At 43.5% G+C, this 23,579-nt stretch overlaps 1 protein-coding gene across 2 annotated transcripts; it reads right to left on the bottom strand.

Moving 5' to 3' along the window:
- Positions 1-4,076: 4,076 nt before the first annotated feature.
- On the bottom strand, positions 4,077-15,269 carry LOC308532441 (protein Njmu-R1). Of its 2 annotated transcripts, XM_081109901.1 has the most exons (10): positions 15,083-15,269; positions 14,383-14,463; positions 12,633-12,758; positions 11,591-11,731; positions 11,295-11,352; positions 9,985-10,104; positions 9,314-9,378; positions 8,830-8,966; positions 7,005-7,108; positions 4,077-6,450 (listed from the first exon to the last, which is right to left on the bottom strand). In XM_081109901.1, exons 1-10 carry the CDS (start codon positions 15,220-15,222, stop codon positions 6,235-6,237), a joined length of 1,188 nt encoding a protein of 395 aa, XP_080966027.1. In that variant the 5' UTR covers positions 15,223-15,269; the 3' UTR covers positions 4,077-6,234. The 2 variants fall into 2 exon arrangements, with proteins under 2 accessions (XP_080966027.1, XP_080966028.1); XM_081109902.1 differs by lacking the exon at positions 12,633-12,758.
- Positions 15,270-23,579: the final 8,310 nt, after the last annotated feature.

Here is a 23,579-nt window from a genome sequence, read left to right as displayed (position 1 = left end):
TCCCAACCACTGACAGCCCCGAAGGAGGAAGAACCCAGGCTGGGTTCATGCAGGAACAAGGGCAGGAGTGCAGGGACTGCCTCTGCCAGCCACTTGCCCGTGAGCGCCACACCGAGGTTCGAAGGCAGCCGGGCCGGACGTTTGGGCGTCTTGGGCCACAGTGGCTTCCATCCCCAGTCATCACACACAAATGAGCAAGGTCTTTCTGCCCAGTCCCCCACACCCAGCCCTTCCCCGCCTTTGCCTACTGCTAACTAGACTGTCCATATGGCGCAGAAGCTCAGGCTGCACTTGCGCCAACTCTGCCCGCTGAGGTAGGTGGGCCAGGTCTGCGCTGGGCTGCGTTGCCCTGAGGCACCTTCTCTGTGCCCTGCCAGCCATTCTCTGCCTCCCGAGGGAAAGGTGTAGCTGGAAGAGTCAGCTCTTTGGGAGAGGAGACTGAGCTGGGGCGGGGGGGTGAGGATGGCAGAGGGGGCCATGGCTACTGCTAACCCTGCGTGCCTGGGGCTGACCCTCCCTGGAGCGGCAGAAGCAGCTGTCGCCCTGCTGGGGGCTGGGAGCAGGGCTCTCTGCCAGACCCTCTCCTGGCCCCTGGAGGTTCTGGGCTGTAGTTTGAGGGAGCAGAGAGCTACCCCTCCCCCTGCCTTTGTCTGGTGTGGGTTGGAGAGGGGCCTTCCTCTCTCTAGAAAGCCCTCCGAGAGGCATCCAGTTCCCTGGGGCTTAGGATGGAAGCTGTTCAGGAGGACTGCCCAAGGTGGAAGTCCCACCCACCATCCTGTATGTCTGTCCTCTGAGGCCTGGAGCGGCTCAGATTGCCCCATCCTCACCCCTCATCCACATCCCCATCCTCACCCAGCCCAGCTACGTGTCAGCTGCTCCCTGTCCGCTGAGTGTCCAAGGGCAACTCAGAAGTTCTCTGGTCTGACAGCCATCTCACCAGCCTCTCCCAGCCATCACGTCTAAGCAGGGCCATCCGCTGGTGATGGCCGTCACTTCCCACTGCCCAGGTCTCTAACCCAGGGCCAGAGCCTGTTTTCTAGTGAGAAAGGTTTCATTTTGGTGTAGGGCTTTCTCCTCAGCAGGTCCCTTTGCTCCCTGGCTCCCAGCACCCTGCCAGCAGCACGTCCCCATCCTCCCTCCTTCCTCATCCGCTGTTGGCCTCCTGGCCAGTGCGCCGAAAAGTGAGGGTGGTGTGGACCTTCAGGCCATGGAGCGAAGTCGGGTTTTCATCTGCATGATGCAGAAATTGGAACCTGGGGACTCTCTAAACAGCAGCCACGGACTCACTCACTGGTTAAACGGAAGAGGAATCACAGAAGCTGGGGAAAGGAAAACAAACCTTCAAAGGAGAAATTTCGCTTTAATGACACCATTAATCATTCGTTTTTTAATTAGGAAAAGCTCCCTAATGAGGCGTAATCAGACTCTCAATTTCCATGAGAACTACTCTTGCCCGGGGGATTAGGAGAGTCGTTGCTCGCCATGCCCAGCCTTTCCCCAGCGTCCAGTTTCATCTGCAAATAATGCAGGTTCCCCAGGTGCCCGAAGCCCTTTCCTGGCACCGGTCGCGTTGCTCCCAGGGCTGGCTGGAAAGCACGGGTACTCCTCTGCCTTAAAAAACAGTGCCCAACGCTGAACTCTGCCCTCCCCACCCCCCAAGGAAGTGAGTAAGTGGAAAACAAAAAAAACAAGCAGCAATGCTTGTTTCTAAATATTTTTGTATTGTGTACATTCTGTATATTTTTGTTGTAACATATTATTTGACCACAGATTCCATTAAAGATTTTTTTTTAAGCCATCCGTTATTCAGAAAGTGACCTGAAGGGCCTGGCCTGTTTCATCTCGGCCTGGCGTGCGGCCAGGGGGAGCGGGGGAGGGAGGGCAGCCATGGTGGTGGGTCTGTGATTTATATAATACAGATGGGGGTTGTTTCTTGGTGCTGGGGTTTCTGGCTTGGTGGTTCTTAACCTTTCTTGAATTACTGAACTCTCTTTGAGCAGTTGATGAAAGCTATGATTTTTCTTTCCATAAAAATAGCACAGACGGACAATTTTTTAAAATATTTTTATTTCAGAGAGAGGAAGGGAGAGGGAGAGAGATAGAAACATCAATGGTGAGAGGAAATCATCGATCAGCTGCCTCCTGCACGTCCCACACCGGGGATCGAGGCTGCAACCCTGACAGGGGAATTGAACCGTGACCTCCTGGTTCATAGGGTGAAGCTCAACCACCGATCCACACTGGTTGGGCCACAGATAGACAATCCTGTGTACAATTTGGGTGGGGCTGGCTGTGTATAAGGAAACTGATGCATGGCTTCGGGTCAGGAACTTCTGTGCCAGGTTTGTGTGGGTGCCCACCTTCCCCTTCCACTCTTACTCTATACTCTGATGAGAGATTAATATTTTGACTAATATTATTGGAAGAATCTTCTTTGAAATTTCTTAGGTATTTCCTTCTTTCCCTAGTAGCCTAGTCTTTAGGTCTTTCTGAGGACTGTGGACACCCTGATCTTTTGGAAGGGATAGGAAAGTTCTCAGAGTAAAAGGGAAACTTCCCAATTCACCAGGGGAAAAATAAGAGGCTACATGTAAAGGCAACGTCTGTGCTTGGTAAGTTTAAGGACCAAGTGGGCTTTGCATGGATGCAGCCTGAGAAAGTGAAGGTTTCCCCCCCGTTTTTCTAAGCATGTAGTTTGCTATTCATAACTGTTAAATTTTGTTTGAGGATGAAAGTACCCTGTTCAATTCATCATGGGAGTTTCCCGTAATGCTCTTTCCCAACAGTTTCCTGTGTGTCATTTAAAAATATTTCTAAATGCTGCTGAGGTCATCCCAGAACAAACTGTAGAATACTGTTCAGGCCTAAGGTCTAAGAACCCACTTCTGTTTGGAGTGTGAACTGACTTCTCTGTAAAGGAAGTTGGGACCCTGTGTGAGCACCAGTGTTCCCCTGGGTCAGTTCTGGGCGCCCACACCTGAGGCATTTAAAAGCCAGCTCCCTGGACAGACCAAAGCTGTCTAGTTAGCTTTGCCTCTTGCCTCCTCTCACTTCCCTCGTTCCTCCTTCTGCCAGATTCTCCTTCTTCCAATAACTTAATGTTTGCTGCTAATATGAACACAACTTACTGAGTACGGTACTAGGTGCTAGGCACTGGATGAAACATTTTCAATATATCATTCTCTTTCATTGCACAGCTCCTTGGTGTGACATGGATATAAATGTCCCCATAGTTACACATGAGGGAAAGACAGGGATATTTAGTAACTTCCTATAGCATGTGGCCTGGCTGCATTCATACCCAGAACTGCCTGGTTGTAGAACTCGCGCTCTCAGCCCTCCGGTGCTCATATAGGACTTCCACACTAAACATGTAGAAGAGTCGGGGTGTTTGTGTCAAGGTTGTCTCTGTATCAGGGCCATCCAGGAACAGCAGTGAACCTTGGAATATACACTCAGTGTTCTAACAGAACCTCCCTCTTCCAATAGTTTACAAGAAAATCCACTGCTGTCAATTCATGACTGCTCCCGATCACCCCCCTTCCCCAATTTCCAGAATCTAGCATTACGCCAACTCAAAGATTTAAAGTCTGAGGGTCCCATTTAGGAAGTTTAGCTGTTACAGGACTGGAGCTGCCTTCCTAGGCCTCCAAGACTTTGAGGAAGCCAGCAGGGCTTTCGTTACCGAGAAGACATGGTTAGGAAAGTGTAGTCCTAGTCACCGAATCTTATTTTCCAGATGCCTACAGGCTTTTCTGGCATCTGGTCTAATGGATCCTCTGGTAAAGGACAGGCACCTGTCAGGGTGAATAATGAATGAGAGGAAAGGGAAGTGGCCTGGGTGATGGAGTTCTACAGGTGACGCTACTGGACAGTAAAATATTGCATGGAAATTCCTTAGGCCCTGCCTGATGCCTCTTGCAAGATGCAGAAAGATGTGTTCCAGCAGATGATTCAATTTTCTTCAACAAATTCCTTAGCATAACAATTATAATTTCCCCATAAACTTTTTGTGAGTTAATAAAAATGTCAGGCCTGAGAGAATCGAGCTCATTAAATAAAAATGACTATGTTGGTGAGAAGCTAAGTTGTTTTATTATTATTACAAATATAATTACAACAAAAAAAGAAAAAAATAATTACAGGTAAACTGAAACCATTTTTGATACGACATACATTTCCTGTGTGTAGTGGCACACAAATAATACATAAATGTATTCCATCCTGAACAAATCCTTTTTAAAACTTTAAAAATTAATACATTAGCTTATTAAGATTTGAATACAGTACAGGTTTCTGGTCATGAGTTCTTTGAGTTTCTTTTCATGGCCAACAAGACATTCAATTCTATGTCACCATTTTCCTTGTCTACAGTAGTAATATACAGTTTGTTAACAGACGTTTAAAATAAGACTATTGTATACAACTGTGTAATGTAGTGAGCCCACGTCACACATTATATATAAAAATACATATAGCCCTGGGCCAGTGTGCTAAGTGGTTAGAGCCCAAAAAAAAAGGGTCACAGATTCGATTCCTGGTCAAAGGCAGGTCCCTGGGTTGCAGGTTCAATCCCCAGCTCTGGGGCATGTGCGGGAGACACAAATCATCTTCATGCTTTTCACATCGATGTTTCTCTCTCTCCCTCTCCCCCTCCCTCCTTTCTTTCCTTCCACTGTCTGTAGAAATCAATGGAAAAAATATCCTCGGGTGAGAATTAACAACAAAAAAGTAATATAAAGAATATATACTTATACCTTGGCTATTCTTAAATGACTTGAAGCAGACAATACATTTACTTTTAAATGCCATTTACAGCATGAATTCTTGAATGATGTGAATTTGAAAATGAAAAATGTTTTCCAGACTCAAAATGTTGATAATTTCCAAGTGGACAACCAAGTACATTAGAATAAGTTGGGTTCCAGGGAAGTGCCATAAAATTGCTTACTTCCCATAGTCATTCTGAATTTAATGCTATAAAAATACTACTTGGATTTTTTTTCTGCACTGCCTACAATCCAAGTTATTAAATTTTAAAACCATATGAAAGCCTTTATGAAGATCCTGAATTGTATTTCTCATTAAAGGAAAAGAAATGGCTGGGTGAGTCATGTCCCTCGACTTCTGTAGAAGACAAAGCAGGCCAATGTCAGTCATTTTGAAAGTTAACACTCAGCACTTAATGTGAATTTATATGAGTTTAGGAGACAATTTTTACGAACTTGTGTCCCTCCAAGCATCCTGAGGGCAGTGAGAACACAAGACTTCCGATCATCTAAACAAAAATCATTATCAAATGGATTTATTAAAGAGCTACGCAGAACAAAGGGCAATGTGTGTAGCTACAATTGGCTTCCATGGGAATTAGAAATGACTTTAGCTGAGGGCATTTTTAACTGATTCAGAGTAAAACAATGAGGCTTGAAAACAAACTACAAAAAACTAAAAATCAGTGGGTAACTCTGATATGAAGAATCTGTGTTCTTTATGTTATAGTTTGCATGTAAAATGTATGTACATTGTTTCTTTGTTAACACTCTGTTTAAAAACTTCAGCATTTTCATATGTAAGAAAAAAGAAAATACAGGCTCTTGGCTAATACCTGTGAACAAATGAAGAGAAGTAATGGGGGCCACCTCTCCAGTAGCTTTCCATCAGAGATAATGTTTGATCTTGAAGCTAGTGCATCAGTTTTTAAAGCTCGTTTAATTTTTTACACACTTAAGATTTATTTGCATATCGATTTAAAAGCTGGCTTCATTGTCCATGCCATTATCAATCAGACAAAAAACTACCAAACACCCATAGAATGCACAGATCTCTTTGAAACAGGGTCATGGTGCTAATCTGTCCTAAGACAAGGCGTACATTTTGAGAAAGAAGTATTATGATTTTTCCGAGAGCAAAGGTTGCTAAATACTGCATCACACTCCCGAGAGAAGCACAAAATCATCTCTGACGTTTTTTAAGCAACAACTCCCTGAAGTCTAGAATTTATGGGACCAGCAATGTACTAAAAGTTCACAACTCTCAACACACATCTAGGATTCAATGAAGACATTCCTCAGATTTTCATGGCAAATTATGTTAAATTTTAAAAATACAAAATGAAAAAACACAGAATGCATTTCAAATCATCTTAAATAGCAATCCTATGACAATTTATAACAACTGTAATTTCAAACACCAACGCTGGAATATGCTTCACAATCCAGTTCTCTCAAAATGTGATCAAAAACTTTGGGCAGGAGCTTCTTTCATAAATTCTTCGAGGACGGCTACCACGTTTTTGGTTTCAGGCATTTCTTCATGTTCCACTTTAACGATCTTCAAAAGGATATCTCCACTACCACAGTTCTTTAGGAACATGTAGCATTTAAACAAAGCATAATGATTCATTTCTGCCTGTCGGATAAATCTCTTCAAATTATTTGTGTCTTGTATGGCCTAGAAAAAGATTACCCAGTTAAATATGTGTTTTGTGAGATAAAAATGATGCCTAAAAACACTTCATATCCATCCAGCTGAAAACATTTCATATGTTGCAGAGATGTTTACTTTTTATTTTAAATATTCCCATCATTGTTATCACTAATATGCTGTACAACAAAATTTATTATACTAGTATAAAGTAAAAATAGTTTTTAAATCTTCTAAAAATACTTTTAAAAGGTGACAACACTCCTCCCAACAAGAATTTTGAACCCTTAGGCACTAAGCCACTTTTTTTGTGCTTTCCAACTAAGATATGTCACAAATTATAAGGTTGATAATAACTGAGATATAAGCAAGCATTCAACCCAATTAACTGGAAATGCAATGATATGTATGTAGAAGCCACTGAAAACATAAATAAAGTAAATGCCTTCTGAAGATTCTAGTTTTGAGAAGGTCCTATTTAATAGACATCACAGCTAGAAAGCAGATTTGTTCCTCTGTCACTGGACCTAATTAAAATTCAGACAAAAGTTATATGTGGCGGTTGGCACACAATTAATTACCTTTAGTTTAAAGTTCTCCAGTACTTGTCGAAAAAGAAAAGGGTTACCTCCTTCAGCACCATTCAAAAAAGCCTGCATCCAATCCTCACAAAATCGGTTGCTTCCTATAAAATATTTTAGAAAAATTAAATAAAAATGAAATTCTATAAAGCCCAAACATTTATTCTTTTTTCTTTCTGTTTATTTACTTTAAAATATGGGTTTTTAAAATTTTTTATTTTTTATTTTTTTAACTTGGGGGGTTTATTGATTTCAGAGAGAGGAAGGGAGAGAATGAGAATTTCCCTTGACTGCTTTCTGCATATCTCGTACTGGGGATCAAGCCATGCAGCCCAGGCACATGGCCTACCTGGAATCAAACCATGACCTCCTGGTTCATAGGTCAACACTCAGCCATTGAACAACACTGGCCGGGCTCTATTTATTTACTTTAAATTGAGGTATACATGGCATATAACATTATATTAGTTTCAAGTGTACAACATAATGATTTGATATTTGTATACATGGTGATATTCTTTATTTCTTTATTAAATAACACACTTATAATGAATTATATAAGACTTCTATAATGGTCTAAGAAAACTGTACTACCTAGCTAAGAACACCAAAATAGCTGAAGCCCCCATGTGCTACTTCTCAACTGCATTCCCCCTTCTTTCCCATTAGAAAGGATATCATTCCCATGTATTCCTTTAAACTCTTGTCACGTACTTTTGTATCTCTAAGCTCTATATAGTATTATTTTGTGTATGTCAAAACTTTTATGTATTTTTTTCTTAATTTTTTTTATTGTGGACAATATTACAGATGTCCCCTGATCCCCCACTGACCCCCTCCACCCAGTCTATGTATTTGTCTTTTTTTCATATTGAAAGGAAAATAGTTTAATTAAGATTTAAGCCGAACCGGTTTGGCTCAATGGATAGAGAGTCGGCCTGCGGACTGAGGGGTCCCGGGTTCGATTCCGGTCAGGGGCATGTGCCTTGTTTGCGGGCACGTCCCCACTGGGGGGCGTGCAGGAGGCAGCTGATCAATCTCTCTCATCGATGTTTCTAGCTCTCTGTCCCTCTCCCTTCTTCTCTGTGGAAAATCAATGAAATATATTTTAGGGAAAAAAAAAAAAAAGATTTAAGATTCACATTATGATAAATGATAACTTTAATACACCCTTTAAATTTACTATGTATTTTTCTTTAATGGCTGTTTCACTAGTATGTTTGAGCTATATGGACACATGTAGCTCTAGTTCATACATTTTCACTGGTATATTCCATTGCATGAATATAGCAGTTTATCAGATAATTTTCCTGTCAATGGAAGCATTTAAGTTGCCTCCAATTCTTTGCTATTTCAAACAATGCCTTTATGAACATTTTTGTATTTGTCTCCTTGTATAAATATACAAGAGTTTTTGCCCAACCGGCATGGCTCAGTGGTTAAGTATCGAACTATGAACCTAGAGGTCACGTTCAACTCCCAGTCAGGGCACATATCTGGTGGAGGCCATGCAGGGGGCAACTAATCAATGATTCTCTCTCATCATTGGTATTTCTATCTCTCCCTCTCCTGTCCTCTCTGAAATCAATAAAAATATATTAATATATATACACACAAGAGTTTTTCTATATACTTAGGAATGGAATTGCTAGGCATGACATGATTTTCCATGTTTTTAGAATGGCTATTGTTTGCGATGAGTCAGGATAAACTTGTAAAGATGCACAGGGCAGGAAGGATAAGTTTGTACTATTTGTTCAGAGTACAAAAACAGAGACAGACTCACAGGAGCCACGGAATGGCTGCTTCAGAGGTCGTGACTCACCTGCGTTGTAGAACTGAGGCTGGGAACTACTGCAGTCAATGACCACAGACTTATGCTGCTCCTCCGTCATGGCCATGCACAAAGATGTCATGGTACCTTCGTGAATAAGGCCTTGAAGACTGGCCACACTCAGAAACCTGCCACACACACAGTCCTTTACCACAAACAATATTGCAGGATGGGATGGAGAAAGCAAATTCATTCTGAACTATGGGAAATTTAAAAACATATCAGGCCCTGGCCAGGTAGCTCAGTTGGAGCGTCATCCCAAGATTGCGGGTTCGATCCCCAGGCAGGGCATGTACAAGAAGCAACCAATGAATGCATAAATAAGTGGAACAACAAATTGATGTTTCTCTCTAACATCAATCAAACAAATATTTTAATGTTCTTTTAAAAAAAAAACTAAAAAATAAAAATATAAAAACATAAATATCAGGCTTGCTGTGTAAAAGTTTCTTCTCTTTGCAAAACTATTCTTTACCTGTTAATGTCTCTCTTTGTTTTTTCATCTGATTCTTTAACCTCAACAGGAGTATAACTCAGAGCCTACGAGAGAAAAATAAAGCCTAATTGATACAGGTATTCCAGTTTTCCTTATGAGCAGCTACTTGTGACTGTCACCTTCCCCCAAACGACCACCTGTGATGGGCATTGCCCAGGAGCTCTCCTGAGCCTCGTGCAGCTGCTCACTAAGAGTCTGAAACTGGCTTTCCCACCTGGTCGCATGGGACCATCCAGTCTCTGTTGCATCTGCCATCACAAATTTCAATGAAAAAACTGACCATTTACTCAAGCCTTCCCAGTGTCTGGATATTTTAGTGAATTTTCATTTTTTTCCTGAATATTTTCACATAGTTAAAACACTTTGGATTTCTGTTTTCCTTCTCAAATTATTTGGAAATTACACCTCTCCCAGATCATCTGAAAAATTATTTTAAATTGTTTTATCCTATTAGGAAGACCCACTATTTGCAATTCCACCTTAATAAAGTCCCTTTCTAGATCCAAGTGAATAGAGTGCAAGCATTGCTTGAGTAATATTCGGGGGGGGGGGGGGGGTAATATTAAAGAAAATGAGTAAGTCTTTAAATAATCCAAACTCTGCTCAACTGGTTCTCAGTTAAGGAAATGGTTTCGTTGGGCCACACTTACAGCGTGTAGCAAAAAGGTAAGCTGCTCCTGAAAGAGAAGAACCACCCTCTGGATCGGGCACACGACATCCTCAAACCAGCTACTCAGGTAGGACTTTACGTGGTTCTCCAGGCCCCTTTCCTAGATCAAGAGAGAACGTCATTGCTTTAACATAAGCCTTTACCTTAGTGGACTTAACATTTTCTTCACGATATTCTTGACAGTGAAAGAACTGTGGACAAACACCTCTTTTTTTAAGCTAACACCCATTCAAAAAAAAGGAATTATGATATATAAAATACTGAGAAATGCATTATATAAAATCAAAGTCTGAAAAAAAAAATGAAAGACTGGATAGGGCTCTATGCTATCTCTTCACTGGGAGGAGTTGTGCATTACATGTCCATCTCCCCACAGTATACTCATTGGAGATACGCTCCTAACAATCCTGATACAGTGTCTGACACATGTATGTATTAGCTTACAAAGAGCCACTTGAATGCCTGAAGGAATGTAGGCAGTTCATTCACACTGTGAATAGGGAAGAATACAAGTTAACTTGTCAAAACACTCGATCCCACTCCATTTGTCAAACGTGCTGCCAAGTGCACATCTGGCTTCCTGGGCTGAGCTGCTCTCTGGGGACTAGAGGAATTGCTCCAGTCGGAGAGCAACTCCCCCAGACTCAAATCCCTGGCTCGCTCCTATGCTGCCCTTTTCTGCAGTGTCTTTTAAGTGCAGGATAAGTAAAAGGAGATATTACCTTATGTAATGGGTAGTGAATTTATAAGGGTTATGACTTTAAAAACTGCTATAAGCTGAATGGATCGTTTTTAAAAGGTATAAATAAATTAATAGATGTGGATATATATAATTCATAAAAGATCAATGAATGAAAAATAGAACATTTCTAAAAATCTTTGATGTTGAGTTCAAGGACAGTCGCTACCATTGCAAAGCACGTCATTGCAAAGGTGCCAGAGGCTTCATGGACCATTAGTTCTGACCATAATACTAGTATAAATCCTATGTGCCTAGAAATCAGGAGAAAAGCACCTCTTCCTCACTTGACATGTCACCATATACCATTGAATTTAATGGACTGAATTTTTCATGGATACAAGACATCAGAAGCAGACTTGTGAAACTTACAGCCCTTATAGGACTATGTTCCCTGCTTCCCTTAACAAATACCTTCCAACTAGGCCTCCAAGCAGCGCATTTTTAGAATTTAGGTGTCATTGGTCTACCTGTATAATTTGACAAGTATAGAAGTTATAGTATGTTAATCACCTCAGTCTCAAAAAAAACTATTGACTCAATCATCTTACCTCACAGCTCATGTTATTTTTCAGCCCTTGAATGTACTTGTCCAATTCAAGCCTGAAAGTATGTTCTTAAGGAAGTAACAATGGATGAATCAAGAAGTGTTTTATCTCTCAATAGGAAATATAAAGTCTTGCAAATAACACAGACTGTACATTAAAAACAAGCCAAGACAAACTGGTCATATAAAGATATGAAATCCAAGTAAATATAAGGGGTAGGAAAGCCTTTTAGAGGAGTAAGACCCCTTCTCTTGCCTCCCCACGATTTCTTTCTAGCTCAAAGACCAAAGAAAGGATATAGCTCAAGTCCTTTTTCAGACCCTCCTAAAAAACAGACCACGTACTCTGAAGGGTTATGTTCAGAGTCCATTGCTGATTCAGGAAGCAGTTTTTCTTGTTGGAAAAGGCAGTAGTAACAACCAACCCGGTAACCTGGAATTCTAGAAAAGAAAGAAAAAAGTTCTATGTATTATTCTGATAACTCATGCATCTAATTTGATGGGCTGTTCTGAACCCTGGTCATCTTGATCTGGCAATACTGTTATATTGCTAACTAGGTCAGAACTTTTAAGACTTCTCCTTGGTTTACTCATAACAGCAGAGGAAAATGAATGTATACCATAATGGGTTTCAGCTAAAGCAGCACCTAACAAACATGGAATTTCTTTGAATTCACCTGTTTTATGAAAAGTTTCACTCTCGTTCATAGTACATGTCTACATAAATATTAGCATGTTCTCTCCCTCCCCCAAACCTTCACGAATCACTGGAGCTCCAGGCAGATGCGACATGTTTACCCTGTGGCCTTATCTTTGACCTGTGGCCTCCCATTCCTGAGGGGACTTGATGCCAACATCATGGTCTGAAGTGAACTACAATCAAGGTGTGTAATAGAAAGACGGCTGGAATTCAACTGAGGACACCTATATTTACACCTGAACGCCATGAATGTGACCAGCCTTGTGACATGAACATCTCTGAATTTATTTCCTCATCTGCAAATGTAAGTAAGGGTATCTGCTCTATTGCCCCTTTGTAGAGACAATGGCATCATACTTTGTGAAAGCACTTCACAAACTGTACAGTGTGCAACTTGGGTTTTGGTGATTAACTCTTTTCTCCCAAGTCCAAGACTAAATCAGTACACTTCGGCGGGAAAGTCTCTGCTGTTGAATTAATTCCATCCCACAAATGTTTACGTGTGAGGCCCAGTGCTCAAGCAGGCAGAGAACAAGGATGGATTTTGCAGGTCGAGTGGGAGTTGATCTTTCGGAGTTTCTCATCACTTCTCATATTTAGCTCAGAAGTAAAAACTCGGGACACAGCACATTTTACACTTACCTCAGCTCCACAGATGCAACATTACCCAGCCCTTCAAAGACGGCTCCCTTAGAAAGACGCTTAGCTATGAAACTGCGCAGCTCTGGCTCCACTTCAGATGGCAGATTAGTGTCCGCCAGGGAGAGGCTTGACAAATGAAAGACACAGTGCTTATCAGTGGCCTACTGCATTCGCACCCCGCAAGCCAGAGAGATTAGTACTAAAGGCCAGAGCCCCTTTAAGGGCTTGGAAAAACTTTGACTACTAGTGAGGTGATAGGAGTGCGTGTCACCAAGTATGAGCTACTTCATCAAAGAATTTAAAATTATACTATCTTTCACCTCATTCTGTCTAGTGTGATGACTCCATTGGGACCCCCCAGTCCACCAGCCTTACCTTTATTCCATAGTCCCTCAAGTTTCTTATCTCACTTCCCTGTCCATGGCCAGTCATTATAATCAGACCCCTGCACACAAGTCTCATTCAACCCTTTATTTTCATCTCACTGTACTTGCGTAGCAAAACTTCAGCCCTGAGAGTCCAGCCTTCTATTTACTCTGCACATGCATCTATGCAGTGGAATCTAGTTGGACAAAACAAAATTAATGATCACTAGCCTCAAGTGGGCCCAGCTCTAACTACATTTCCTGGCTCACTCATTTTTCTACTCCCTAGGTCACTATTTCACGCCTCCTCTTTTTTCCTCAATCCTCCATCTACCTCTTACCCGTGAATAAACACTCTAGCTTAGCAATCGCTGAGGAGTTAAAAATACAAATTTTAGTTTGGTTTAGGTTAGAATATAAAGTCTATAATTTGAAGATGCGGGAAGAAAAGGTCTTCTATCACCAAACTTCCCAACAGATAATATGAACCCAATACTTCTCAAGGTTCTTTTGTTTTATATTATGGAAAATACATATACAAAGTAGGGAGAATAGTATAATGAACTCACATATACCTACCACCCAGTTTTAACAATTATCAGCTTATGGCCAATTTTTTATTTTTTATTGTTAGAGAGAGAGGCAGAGGAATAGAGATAAAAACATTGATGAGAGAGACACATCCATTGGCTGCCTCCTGCACGCCCCCCCACGAGAGATCGAGCCTGCAATCCAGGCACGTGCCCTGACCCGGAATCAAACTGGGGACCTCTTGGTTCATGGGTCAACACTCAACCACTGAACCACACCAGCCAGGCATGGCCAATTTTGTGTCATCTGTACCCCCATGCTTGTCTGTACCCTTCCACCTTCCAGACTTATTTTGAAGCAAGTCTCTGGCATCATATCATATCATTTCAATCATAAATCTTTCACAGGGTATCTCTACTTTGCATCAAGTGTTAAGGTTCATTCATTCATTCATTCATTCACTTAATATATATGCATTAAATGAACAAAAGAGAGCAATCCCTCCTGCCCTGGGGTTTATGTTTTAGTGTGCAGCAGAGGCGCTATGAAAGGGGGTATGCTACGGGTACAAAGGAGGATTTTAAATGTTTTGGTACCCATGCGATGTTGACCATTTACTGGCGTTCCTTTCAAGAAACTCAGAATGCCTGTCTCTGGCTAACCACCTTGGGCATTATGGGTATTTGGCGCTGTCCCAGCCTTGGATGCATGAGCCAATGCGGAAATCAAGGTGAGGTTCCGAGGACACAGGTGGGCTTGATGGTTGGGCTCAGGGACAGCTGAGTGGAGACAGGGTCCCACGGACACCTCGAGGATTCACGCACAGGCATGAGCGACGGCCAAGCTGTTTTTACCTGAAGTCGTCACCAGAGGGCGTTTCTGCATTTGTGCCACTTGGGCTTCCGTCATCGCTGTCCCCTCTCGGCGGTGCCGACCTACGCGCCACAAAACCAAGACAGCTATCATGACGGGCTCCAACTCAAACGGAACTCGGGGCGCCCCCCCACTCAGCAAACAGGGGAGGGGCGAGCGGTCAGCTGACACGCTGCCAGGGAGAAGTGCCTGTCCTCACGCCCGGGCCACGCCACCACCCAGGGCTGATGGCCCCTTCTCTCCGGGCAACATCAGGGAGAGGAAGTTCCATATCCAGAAGGGCCAAGGAATAAATGCTCTCTGAAAACCAGACGCTAAAGGGCCACGGGAGCCCAGGAGAGTCGGCCGGGCAGAGGATAACGGGGAGGGGGGATGGAAGACAGCGGGGCGGTAACGGCAGGAAGGACGGGGGTGGAAGCTGACATGGCTGGACATGCAGGCGGGGCACCGGGCTAAACAAAGGCCGCGGCGACGAGAAGGGGCGAGGACAGGACAGGGCCGGGCCGGGGGGAGCGCGGGCGTCGCAGCAGCCGGCACTGGAGTCCGGGATCGGGGCCCGGAAGGACAGCGTGGGGCGAGGAGGGCCCTCAGGGGAGAAGGGGCGTTTGCGAGCGGCCAAGCCGCGCGGCCCGGGTGCGAGGAGGCGCCGGGGCGGGGCCGCGGGGAGGCCGGGCGCGGCACCTGCTTCCGCGGTAGCTGTAGAGGCAGTAGTGGCTGCTGGGCGGCGGCTCGGGTCTCCGCTCCTCCGCGGAGCCGCCCTCCTCGCTGCTCTCCAGCTCCTTCTCCTCCCCATCCAGCGAGTCCTGCAAGGAGGGGAGCATCGCGGCGGCTCCGAGCGGCCCTGTGTCCCCGCCAAACCGCTCCGCCGCGGCCGGACAGTCCTCGGCGGCAGGGCTCGTCCGGCTCCCGGCCCTCGCGCACCTGAGTTCCGCTGGTGGCGCTGGGCTCTCAGGTGAGGAAGCCGGCCTGGAAGGCTTCTCCCCGCGGGGACTAGGGGGCGCACTAAATCACCTACTATATCCCGAAAGCCGTCCACCAGTTCTGTTTTAACTCCTTTTTCACCTCTGTGTGCCTTAGGACGTCTAGGAGACTTCCCATGTGATAAAGGCGGTACAACTAGCAGGACACATGGAAAAGATAAAGCTGCCCTCCGATCGCCTTTCAGGCACGCCAACACACACACATCAGTTTGATCAAAGATTTCAAAATGTAAAGGGACGCTCCTCCCTTTAAAAAAGAAAAGGTGAGCAGGTGGGAGAATTTTATAAATGCTTGAAGAAGGCCTTTCTACACTGTGGACAAAAAGGGGCCACATGCTAACCTGACTAACGCAGGGAAGGACTGCCTGGCAAACTAAACTCAGACACCTAAAAGGATGTCTGAAATTAAAACCTTTTCAATTAAAAAGCAGTTTATAGCCCTAGCTTGGCTCAGTGGATGGAGCGTCGGCCTGCGGACTGAAGGGTCCCGGGTTCGATTCTGGCGAGGGGCACATGCCTGGGTTGCGGGCTCGGTCCCCCGTGGGGGGTGTGCGGGAGGCGGCCAATCGGTGATTCTCTCTCATCATTGATGTTTCTATCTCTCTCTCCTTCTCCCTTCCTCTCTGAAATCAATTAAGAAATATATTTTTTAAAAAAGTAAAAATAAAAAGCAATTTATAGTAGATAGTCGTGTCCTGGGCCAGTATCTTCCCTGACAAAGACCAACTTTGATGTTAACCAAGCCTATTGTCTTGATCATTTCCATAAATAGTTGAGAGTAATAAGATTAATGCACATGCTTTGGAGAAAAATTTGAATATATCTGTCAGTGTTTTCAATGCACATGCCCTTTGACTATCAAAGAAACACCGGGACATCATCAAATAGATACACTCACATAAGTGCAAAAATATGAGTCCACATATTCCTTGCAGCATGGCTTGTAATGATGACAAACTAGACACAATCTGAATGTTGGTCAATAGAGAAGTGATTAAATAAGTTATGGTACATGTGATGGTAGGCAGAATAATGACTCCTGAAAAATGACCACATCCTAATCTCTGAAACCTGAAAGCGAGTTACCTTATGTAGCAAAAGGAACTTTGCAGATGTGATTAAATTAAAGATCTTGAAATGGGAAGATTATTTTAAATTATGCAAGTGTGCCAAATGTAACTACATGTATAAGAGTCTTTATAAGGGAGACAGGAGGCCAGAGGAAAAGGCAATTATGATACCTAAAGCGGAGATTGGAGTGATTTGGCACCACAAGCCAAGGAATTCATATAAGCTCTAGAACAGGGGTCCTCAAACTTTTTAAACAGGGGGCCAGTTCACTGTCCCTCAGACCGTTGGAGGGCCGGACTATAGTTTTAAATAAAAACTATGAACAAATTCCTATGCACACTGCACATATCTTATTTTGAAGTAAAAAAACAAAACGGGAACAAATACAATATTTGTATTTGCATGTGGCCCGCGGCCCGTAGTTTGAGGACTCCTGCTCTAGAAGCTAGAAAAGGCCACCAATGGATCTTCTGATCCTTCAGAAGAAACACAGCCCTGCCTACCCATTTCAAATGTCTGTAATATAATAACTGTGTTGCTTTAAGTCACTACATTTGTGATCATTTGTTACCGCAGCAATAGCAAACTAACACCTGTATCAGAAGACTATACAACTATTAAAAAGAATGAATTAGAATATGTGCACATATAGAAAGACAATCAAATATTTGTTTTTGTCCCAAAGAAGCTGACAACACAACTGAAGAGAGAAAGCATGCACATGGGGAAGGGCAGAATGTAATGACTGCTAAGAAAGTACTGTGGACAGTTAGGGTGATCTTAGGAATCTTATTACTGGCCTCTTGAACTTTACCATCTATGAGCATAATCTGAGGACATTAGACTCTGCAAGTTGGTCTATTAACTACCAACAGCAATAATAATACCAATATAGCATTTGTAGTTTAACAATTGCTATTTATTTAGCAGCAACCAGGGGTCAGGATATTTACCTATTTTATTGCATTTACACTTGGACCAACTCTGTAACAGAGAGGTTTATCCTTATTTTATAGATCAAGAAACTGAGGCTCAGTCAATATAAGTGATCAAACTATGTTTATCTGACTTCCAAATCCATACTCTTATCTGTTGTTTTTTAATAATTTAATAATTTTATTGAGAGAGAATCATTGATCGGTTGCCTCCTGCACACCCCACAGTAGGGATCGAGCCCACAACCTGGGCATGTCCCCCTGACCAGAATTGAACCCAGGTCCCTTCGGTCACAGCCTTATGCTCTATCCGCTGAGTCAAACCAGCTAGGGCAGTGGTTCTCAACCTTCCTAATGCCGCGACCCTTTAATACAGTTCCTCATGTTGTGGTGACCACCAATGTCATTGTTACAAATTGAACATAATGAAAGCATGGTGATTAATCACAAAAACAATATGTAATTATATATGTGTTTTCCGACGGTCTTAGGCGACCCCTGTGAAAGGGTCATTAGACATATAAGCATAACCAATGGACATAAGACACTGGGAGGTAGGGGAGGCCAGGGGATTGTCAAGGGCGGGGGAGAGAAAAAAAAAGGACACATATGTAATACCCTTGGTAATACTTTAAGCAATAAAACAATAAAAAAAAGAGAAAGGGTCATTAGACCCCCAAAGGGGTCGCAACCCACAGGTTGAGAACCGCTGAGCTAGGGCTTAACTTTTGTGTGTTTTTTATATTGTAGTCACTTGCTGTGGTCTTAGAAACAACCCTGAGAATCATGCTCCAATAGTGTGGCCTACAGGAGCCTTCATAATCTAGCTTCTACCTCCCCCTCTGACTTCCTATCCATCCCTCTTGCTCACTCTGGTGTTTCTCAAACACTCCAGTTTTGTTCCAGGTTATTAGTCTTTTAATTGCTCTTCTGCCTGGAATGCCCCCAGATAATTGTCTTCTTTCTTTACATCATTCAGGTCTCTGCACAAATGTCACCTCCTCAGAGACCTTCTCTGGCTGTCCCATGTAAAAGGATATCCCACACACACCTCTACTGCTATCTCATCAGTCTGTATATCCTATCTGCATCACACTTACCACACCGGACAGTATTTATTGTCTGTCTCCCCACTAGCATGTCAGCTTATTCAATAACATATCCTCTATCCTAGCCAATGGCCTATGGTGCTCAAGAACTCTTTGCTGTATTAAAGATTTTCCAACCCCTTGGCATCATTTTCTTGCATGTTTCGCCTTACACCCTATTAACGATATTAAAGCACACCTGCATTCCATGTTAACTTTATAGAAAAATAACGGTTAGCATTTATAGAGTATCTGCTGTGAATGAGAACTCTTTCAAGTGCTTTACATATACCAGTGATGGAGAATCTTTTGAGCTCGGCATGTCAGCATTTTGAAAAACCCTAACTTAACTCTGGTGCCATGTCACATATAGAAATTTTTTGATATTTGCAACCATAGTAAAACAAAGACTTATATTTTTGATATTTATTTTATATATTTAAATGCCATTTAACAAAGAAAAATCAACCAAAAAAATGAGTTCGCGTGTCACCTCTGACACGCGTGTCATAGGGTTAACACCAATGATGAGAGAGAATCATTGATTGGCTGCCTCCTGCATCACTCATGTAATTCTCACAATCCCATGAGGTTGATGTATTATTATCCCACTTTACAGATGAGTAAGCCAAGGCCAGTTATTTTTGTCCATGGTAAAATAGCTAATAAATGGCAAAGGTGCATTCAAACCCAAATACTCTGGCTCTAGAACTCTTTATTTTTTATTGATTTCAGAGGGGAAGGGAGAGGAAATGATGAGAGATTCATTGATTGGCTGCCTCCTGCATGCCCCACACTGGGGATCGAGCCCACAACCTGGGCACGTGCCCTGACTGGGAATCGAACCGTGACCTCCCAGTTCATAGGTCGATGCTCAACCACTGAGCCACACTGGCCAGACTCTAGAACTCTTAATACCACAAAATTGAGTTGAGGATGACTTGACCTAAAGTTATGTTTTGTAGCCATTTAATCAAACAGTTAATTTCAAATGTTTTGTTTTCACTTATTTAGATATTTAATTTCTTAAAATATTTTAGTTTTGAACTTCTTTTGTTAAATTCATTCCTACGTTTTATTCTTTTGAAGCTATTATAAATGGAATTGTTTTCTTAATTTCATATTCAGATTGTGTACTGCTAGTGTATAAAAGTACAATTGAATTTTGTATTTTGATCTTGTATTGTGAACTTTATTAAACTCTTAGTAGCTCTAGATTTATTTCTTTTTACAGATTCCTTAGGATTTCCGAAGTACAAGTGTGTTTGTTTGTTAAGGCTATCATACAAAGTACTATAGACTGAGCACTTTAAGCAATAAAAAAATGTATTGTCTCACAATTCTAGAGACTAGAAGTCCAAAATCAAGGTGTCAGCAGGGTTTATTCCTTGATAAGATAGTGGTCTTCCTTTTATGCATTATCTGTGTTCAAATTTCCTTTTTGTTTGTTTGTTAATCCTCATCTGAGGATACTTTTCCATTAATTTTCAGAGAGTGGAAGGGAGGGGGAGAGACAGACAGAAACATCAATGTGAGAGACACAGCTATTGGAGGCTACAACGGAGGTAGGTGCCCTCGACTGGAATGGACCCTTCAGTCTGAGGGCCAGTGCTCTATCCACTGAGCAACCTGGCTAGGGTAAATGTCCTCTTTTATTTATTTATTTAAATATATTTTTAATTGATTTCAAAGAGGAAGGGAGAGGGAGAGAGAAATAGAAACATGAATGATGAGAGAGAACCATTGACTGGCTGCCTCCTGCATGCCCCTTATTAGGGATCAAGCCTGAGCACGTGCCCTTGACCGGAATCGAACCTGGGACCCTTCAGTCCGACACTCTATCCACTGAGCCAAACCAACTAGGGCAAATTTCCTCTTTTTATAAAGGCAGCAGTCATATGAAATAGGGTCCACCCTATTGACCTCACCTTAGCTTCATCACCTCTGTAATCAATAGGACCGTATAAGGTCATATTCTGCGGTACTGAAGATTAGTACTTCAACTCAATTTTCCTTTGTGTGTGTGTGGAGAGACACAATGACCCAATTCTCCCCCTAACAAGATCATGCCATCTGCGAATAGAGATGGTTCTGTTAGGGGCAGAAATATTAATCCTGCTCTGTCAACCGTGATTGCTGTTCTAGTTAGAGAAAGCACATTCCAACCTGGCTGAGAGCTGTCACCAGGGAAGTGGGAGTTAACCCGGGAATGCAGTCCATCCTCCTCTTCCTGGAACTGCCTGTCATCATAAAAAGATTAACAACTTTGTAGCCGTAAAGAATAGAGCGCAGGCCCATTGCAAGCCCCAGCTTGCAACCTGTAACCATTATACCCATTCTTATTCCTTTTGCCTTCCTCCCCATGTAATCTGTGCTCCTACCCAATATAAGCAGCTGGCTATGGAGGGGAGCTGAGCAGGTTTTCATGGATGACTGCCCTCCCATACTGTGGGGAGTCGATATAGGGTTAAGCCTCGGACTGACCTGTTGGCAAAGTCATAAACAGGTCTTCCGAGTCTTAAACAACCCAATCCGAGAGGTGGCTACTGATTTACACGCGCTATCATTTAAAAAATAAAAAAGGGGGAATTTGCCGGAAGCCGGTCCATCCTTGCTGCTTGACACAGTCGCTGTAGGGAAGAAACATCTGCACAGCATATGTTTCAAGGGACCTGGGGTATATGGCATACTGTTCTTAATACGTTTGCTCCCCTTCTTAGCACTATGTGTTTTAACCAAGGTCACCTCTCCGAGAACGGTTGTTTCCCCAGGTGGGATTTTTCCCTGGAGTTAGGGATTAAGGAAGGGAATAAAACCCCTTAACTAAGTGCCAGGCGGATAATTAATCACTTTAACTATGAACAATAATTTAGGATAATCTCCTTCAGTTACTTCCTTGTAGCTTAACAGAACAATAGAGTAGTGACTTTGGAATGGAGATAACAAACGCCCTAAACCTTTGGAATAGAATAGATAGGATTAAAATCAACTGGTATAAATACAGATGTAACAGGACAATAAAGACAGAACCTGGCAAAAGAACCTCCCTATGCTGATCAATTGAACGTTGCCTCCGTGTCCTGCATTCTTCGCCGACTCTGTCCACACCTTTGGGAACCCCTGGACCTGCTGGGGCTGGACCCCAACACCATACTGCTGGCATTATTGGAATAAATGCTCATACGTGACTCATCCCTGTCTCTGCTGAACTGGCTCAAGTAGTGACAGGCAGCCCCGACCCATTGGTTGTCCAGTTCAGTTTTACTCCTTCCATTCCAATCTGATTCCTTTTCTTTCTTTTTCTTGCCTGATTGCCCTGGCTAGACCACCAGGACAATGTTATATAGAAGAGGCTAGGTAGGTAGACACCCTTACCGTGCCCCCGACCTGTTTTTCATTTTTGTTTCTGGTAGAGCACCGAGCACTAAAATGAATTTGCTTGCTTCCTTACATTAGGAGGAATGAATAAATGACTTCCTGCTCCCACTATCCTACTTCAGGTCAGTTTCTTCTCTCACCCAGATTACTGTCCGGTTCTGGGTCTGGCCTCTTAGTCTCCGCCAACCCAGTGGCCACAGTGGTTTTTCTGAAACTCAAATCTAATTCAGCTCCATACTTACGACTTCTGTGACTTTGAGTAAATGACTTCAACTCTGGTAAGCCTCTTCTGGTGTGTGTGTGTGTGTGTGTGTGTGTGTGTGTGTGTGTATATAATTGATTTCAGAGAGGAAGGGAGAGGGAGAGATAGGAATATCAATGAATCATCAATGGGCTGCCTCCTGCTCGCCCCCTACTGGGATGGAGCTTGCAACCCAAGCATGTGCCCTTGACCAGAATCAACCCCGGACCCTTCAGTCCGCAGGCCGACGCTCTATCCACTGAGCCAACCAGCCAGGGCTAAGCCTCTTTTTGTCTCTAGTAAGAGGGTGATAAAACAGCACCTCCACCCCAGGCTGGTGGAGACAAGTCATGTACAACTCCCCTCCATGCCTGGCACAGTAAGGGCTTCAGGGATGTCTGCTCTGTATGAGTCTTCCTTTCAGTAGTAACATAAAACTTACATTAATCGCTATGTCTATGGGCCACACTGTTCCGAGCGCAGCGGAGGGAGCTCACCTGTTGGCCCAGTCATGCAGGTGGGCTGTGGCCCGGACTCTGAACCACCTACCCTCTCCCTTCAACTTGCACGAAGCCAAGCCTCCAGCGCGAAGCCCGCGGCCCCCGCGGCCCCCGGGCCTCTCTCGCCGCCAGCCGGTCCTCCGAGCTCGTGCTCAGCCCGAGGCTGGGCTTGCTGCTCCTCCAGCTCTAGTTCCCATGGCCCTTCAGGAAACCTTTCTTTCTTATTAAAAAAAAAATATATATATATATATATATATATATGCCGAGACCGGTTTGGCTCAGTGGATAGAGCATCGGCCTGCGGACTGAAATGTCCCCGGTTCGATTCTGGTCAAGGGCATGTACCTGGGTTGCGGGCACATCCCCAGTAGGAGGTGTGCAGGAGGCGGCTGATCGATGTTTCTCTCTCATCGATGTTTCTAACTCTCTATCCCTCTCCCTTCCTCTCTGTAAAAAATCAATAAAAACAATATATTTTAAAAAATAAAAATAAAATAAAATATATATATATTTATTTTATTTATTTTTATTTCATTATTTTTTTTCTATGTGGGATGGTTGATCTTGAGCCTGCAGGGAGCAAGCTGGCTCCAGACTTCTGAGTCCACATTTCTTTGCCTCCAATTCTTACGTGTCCAAAGACAGGGAACCACAGACACGCCTTGGTAGGAGGGTTAAACAAAATTTTTTTTTATTGATTTCAGAGGAAAGGAAAAGAGGGAGAGAGAGAAACATCAGCGATGCGAATCACTGACGGGCCGCCTCCTGCACGCCCCACACTGGGCACCCCCAGCTGTGTCCCCCGACCGAGAGCCGTGACCTCCCGGTTCAAAGGTCGATGCTCAGCCTCCAGCCCCCGCCCCCCCCCCCGCCCCCCGGCGTTGGGCCCGGACACCTTTCTGACCACCGACCGCGGCCACGTGGACGGGTCTTTGGAGGCCTCGCAGCACCTCCTGTTTCCCTGTCACCGCGCTCGCCACACTGC

The sequence above is a fragment of the Myotis nattereri genome (assembly GCF_964212035.1).
Source record: "Myotis nattereri genome assembly, chromosome: 16".
Classification (NCBI taxonomy): domain Eukaryota; kingdom Metazoa; phylum Chordata; class Mammalia; order Chiroptera; family Vespertilionidae; genus Myotis; species Myotis nattereri.
The sequence above is the reverse complement of the archived record's forward strand: the minus strand, read 5'-3'. Positions and strand labels throughout refer to the sequence as shown.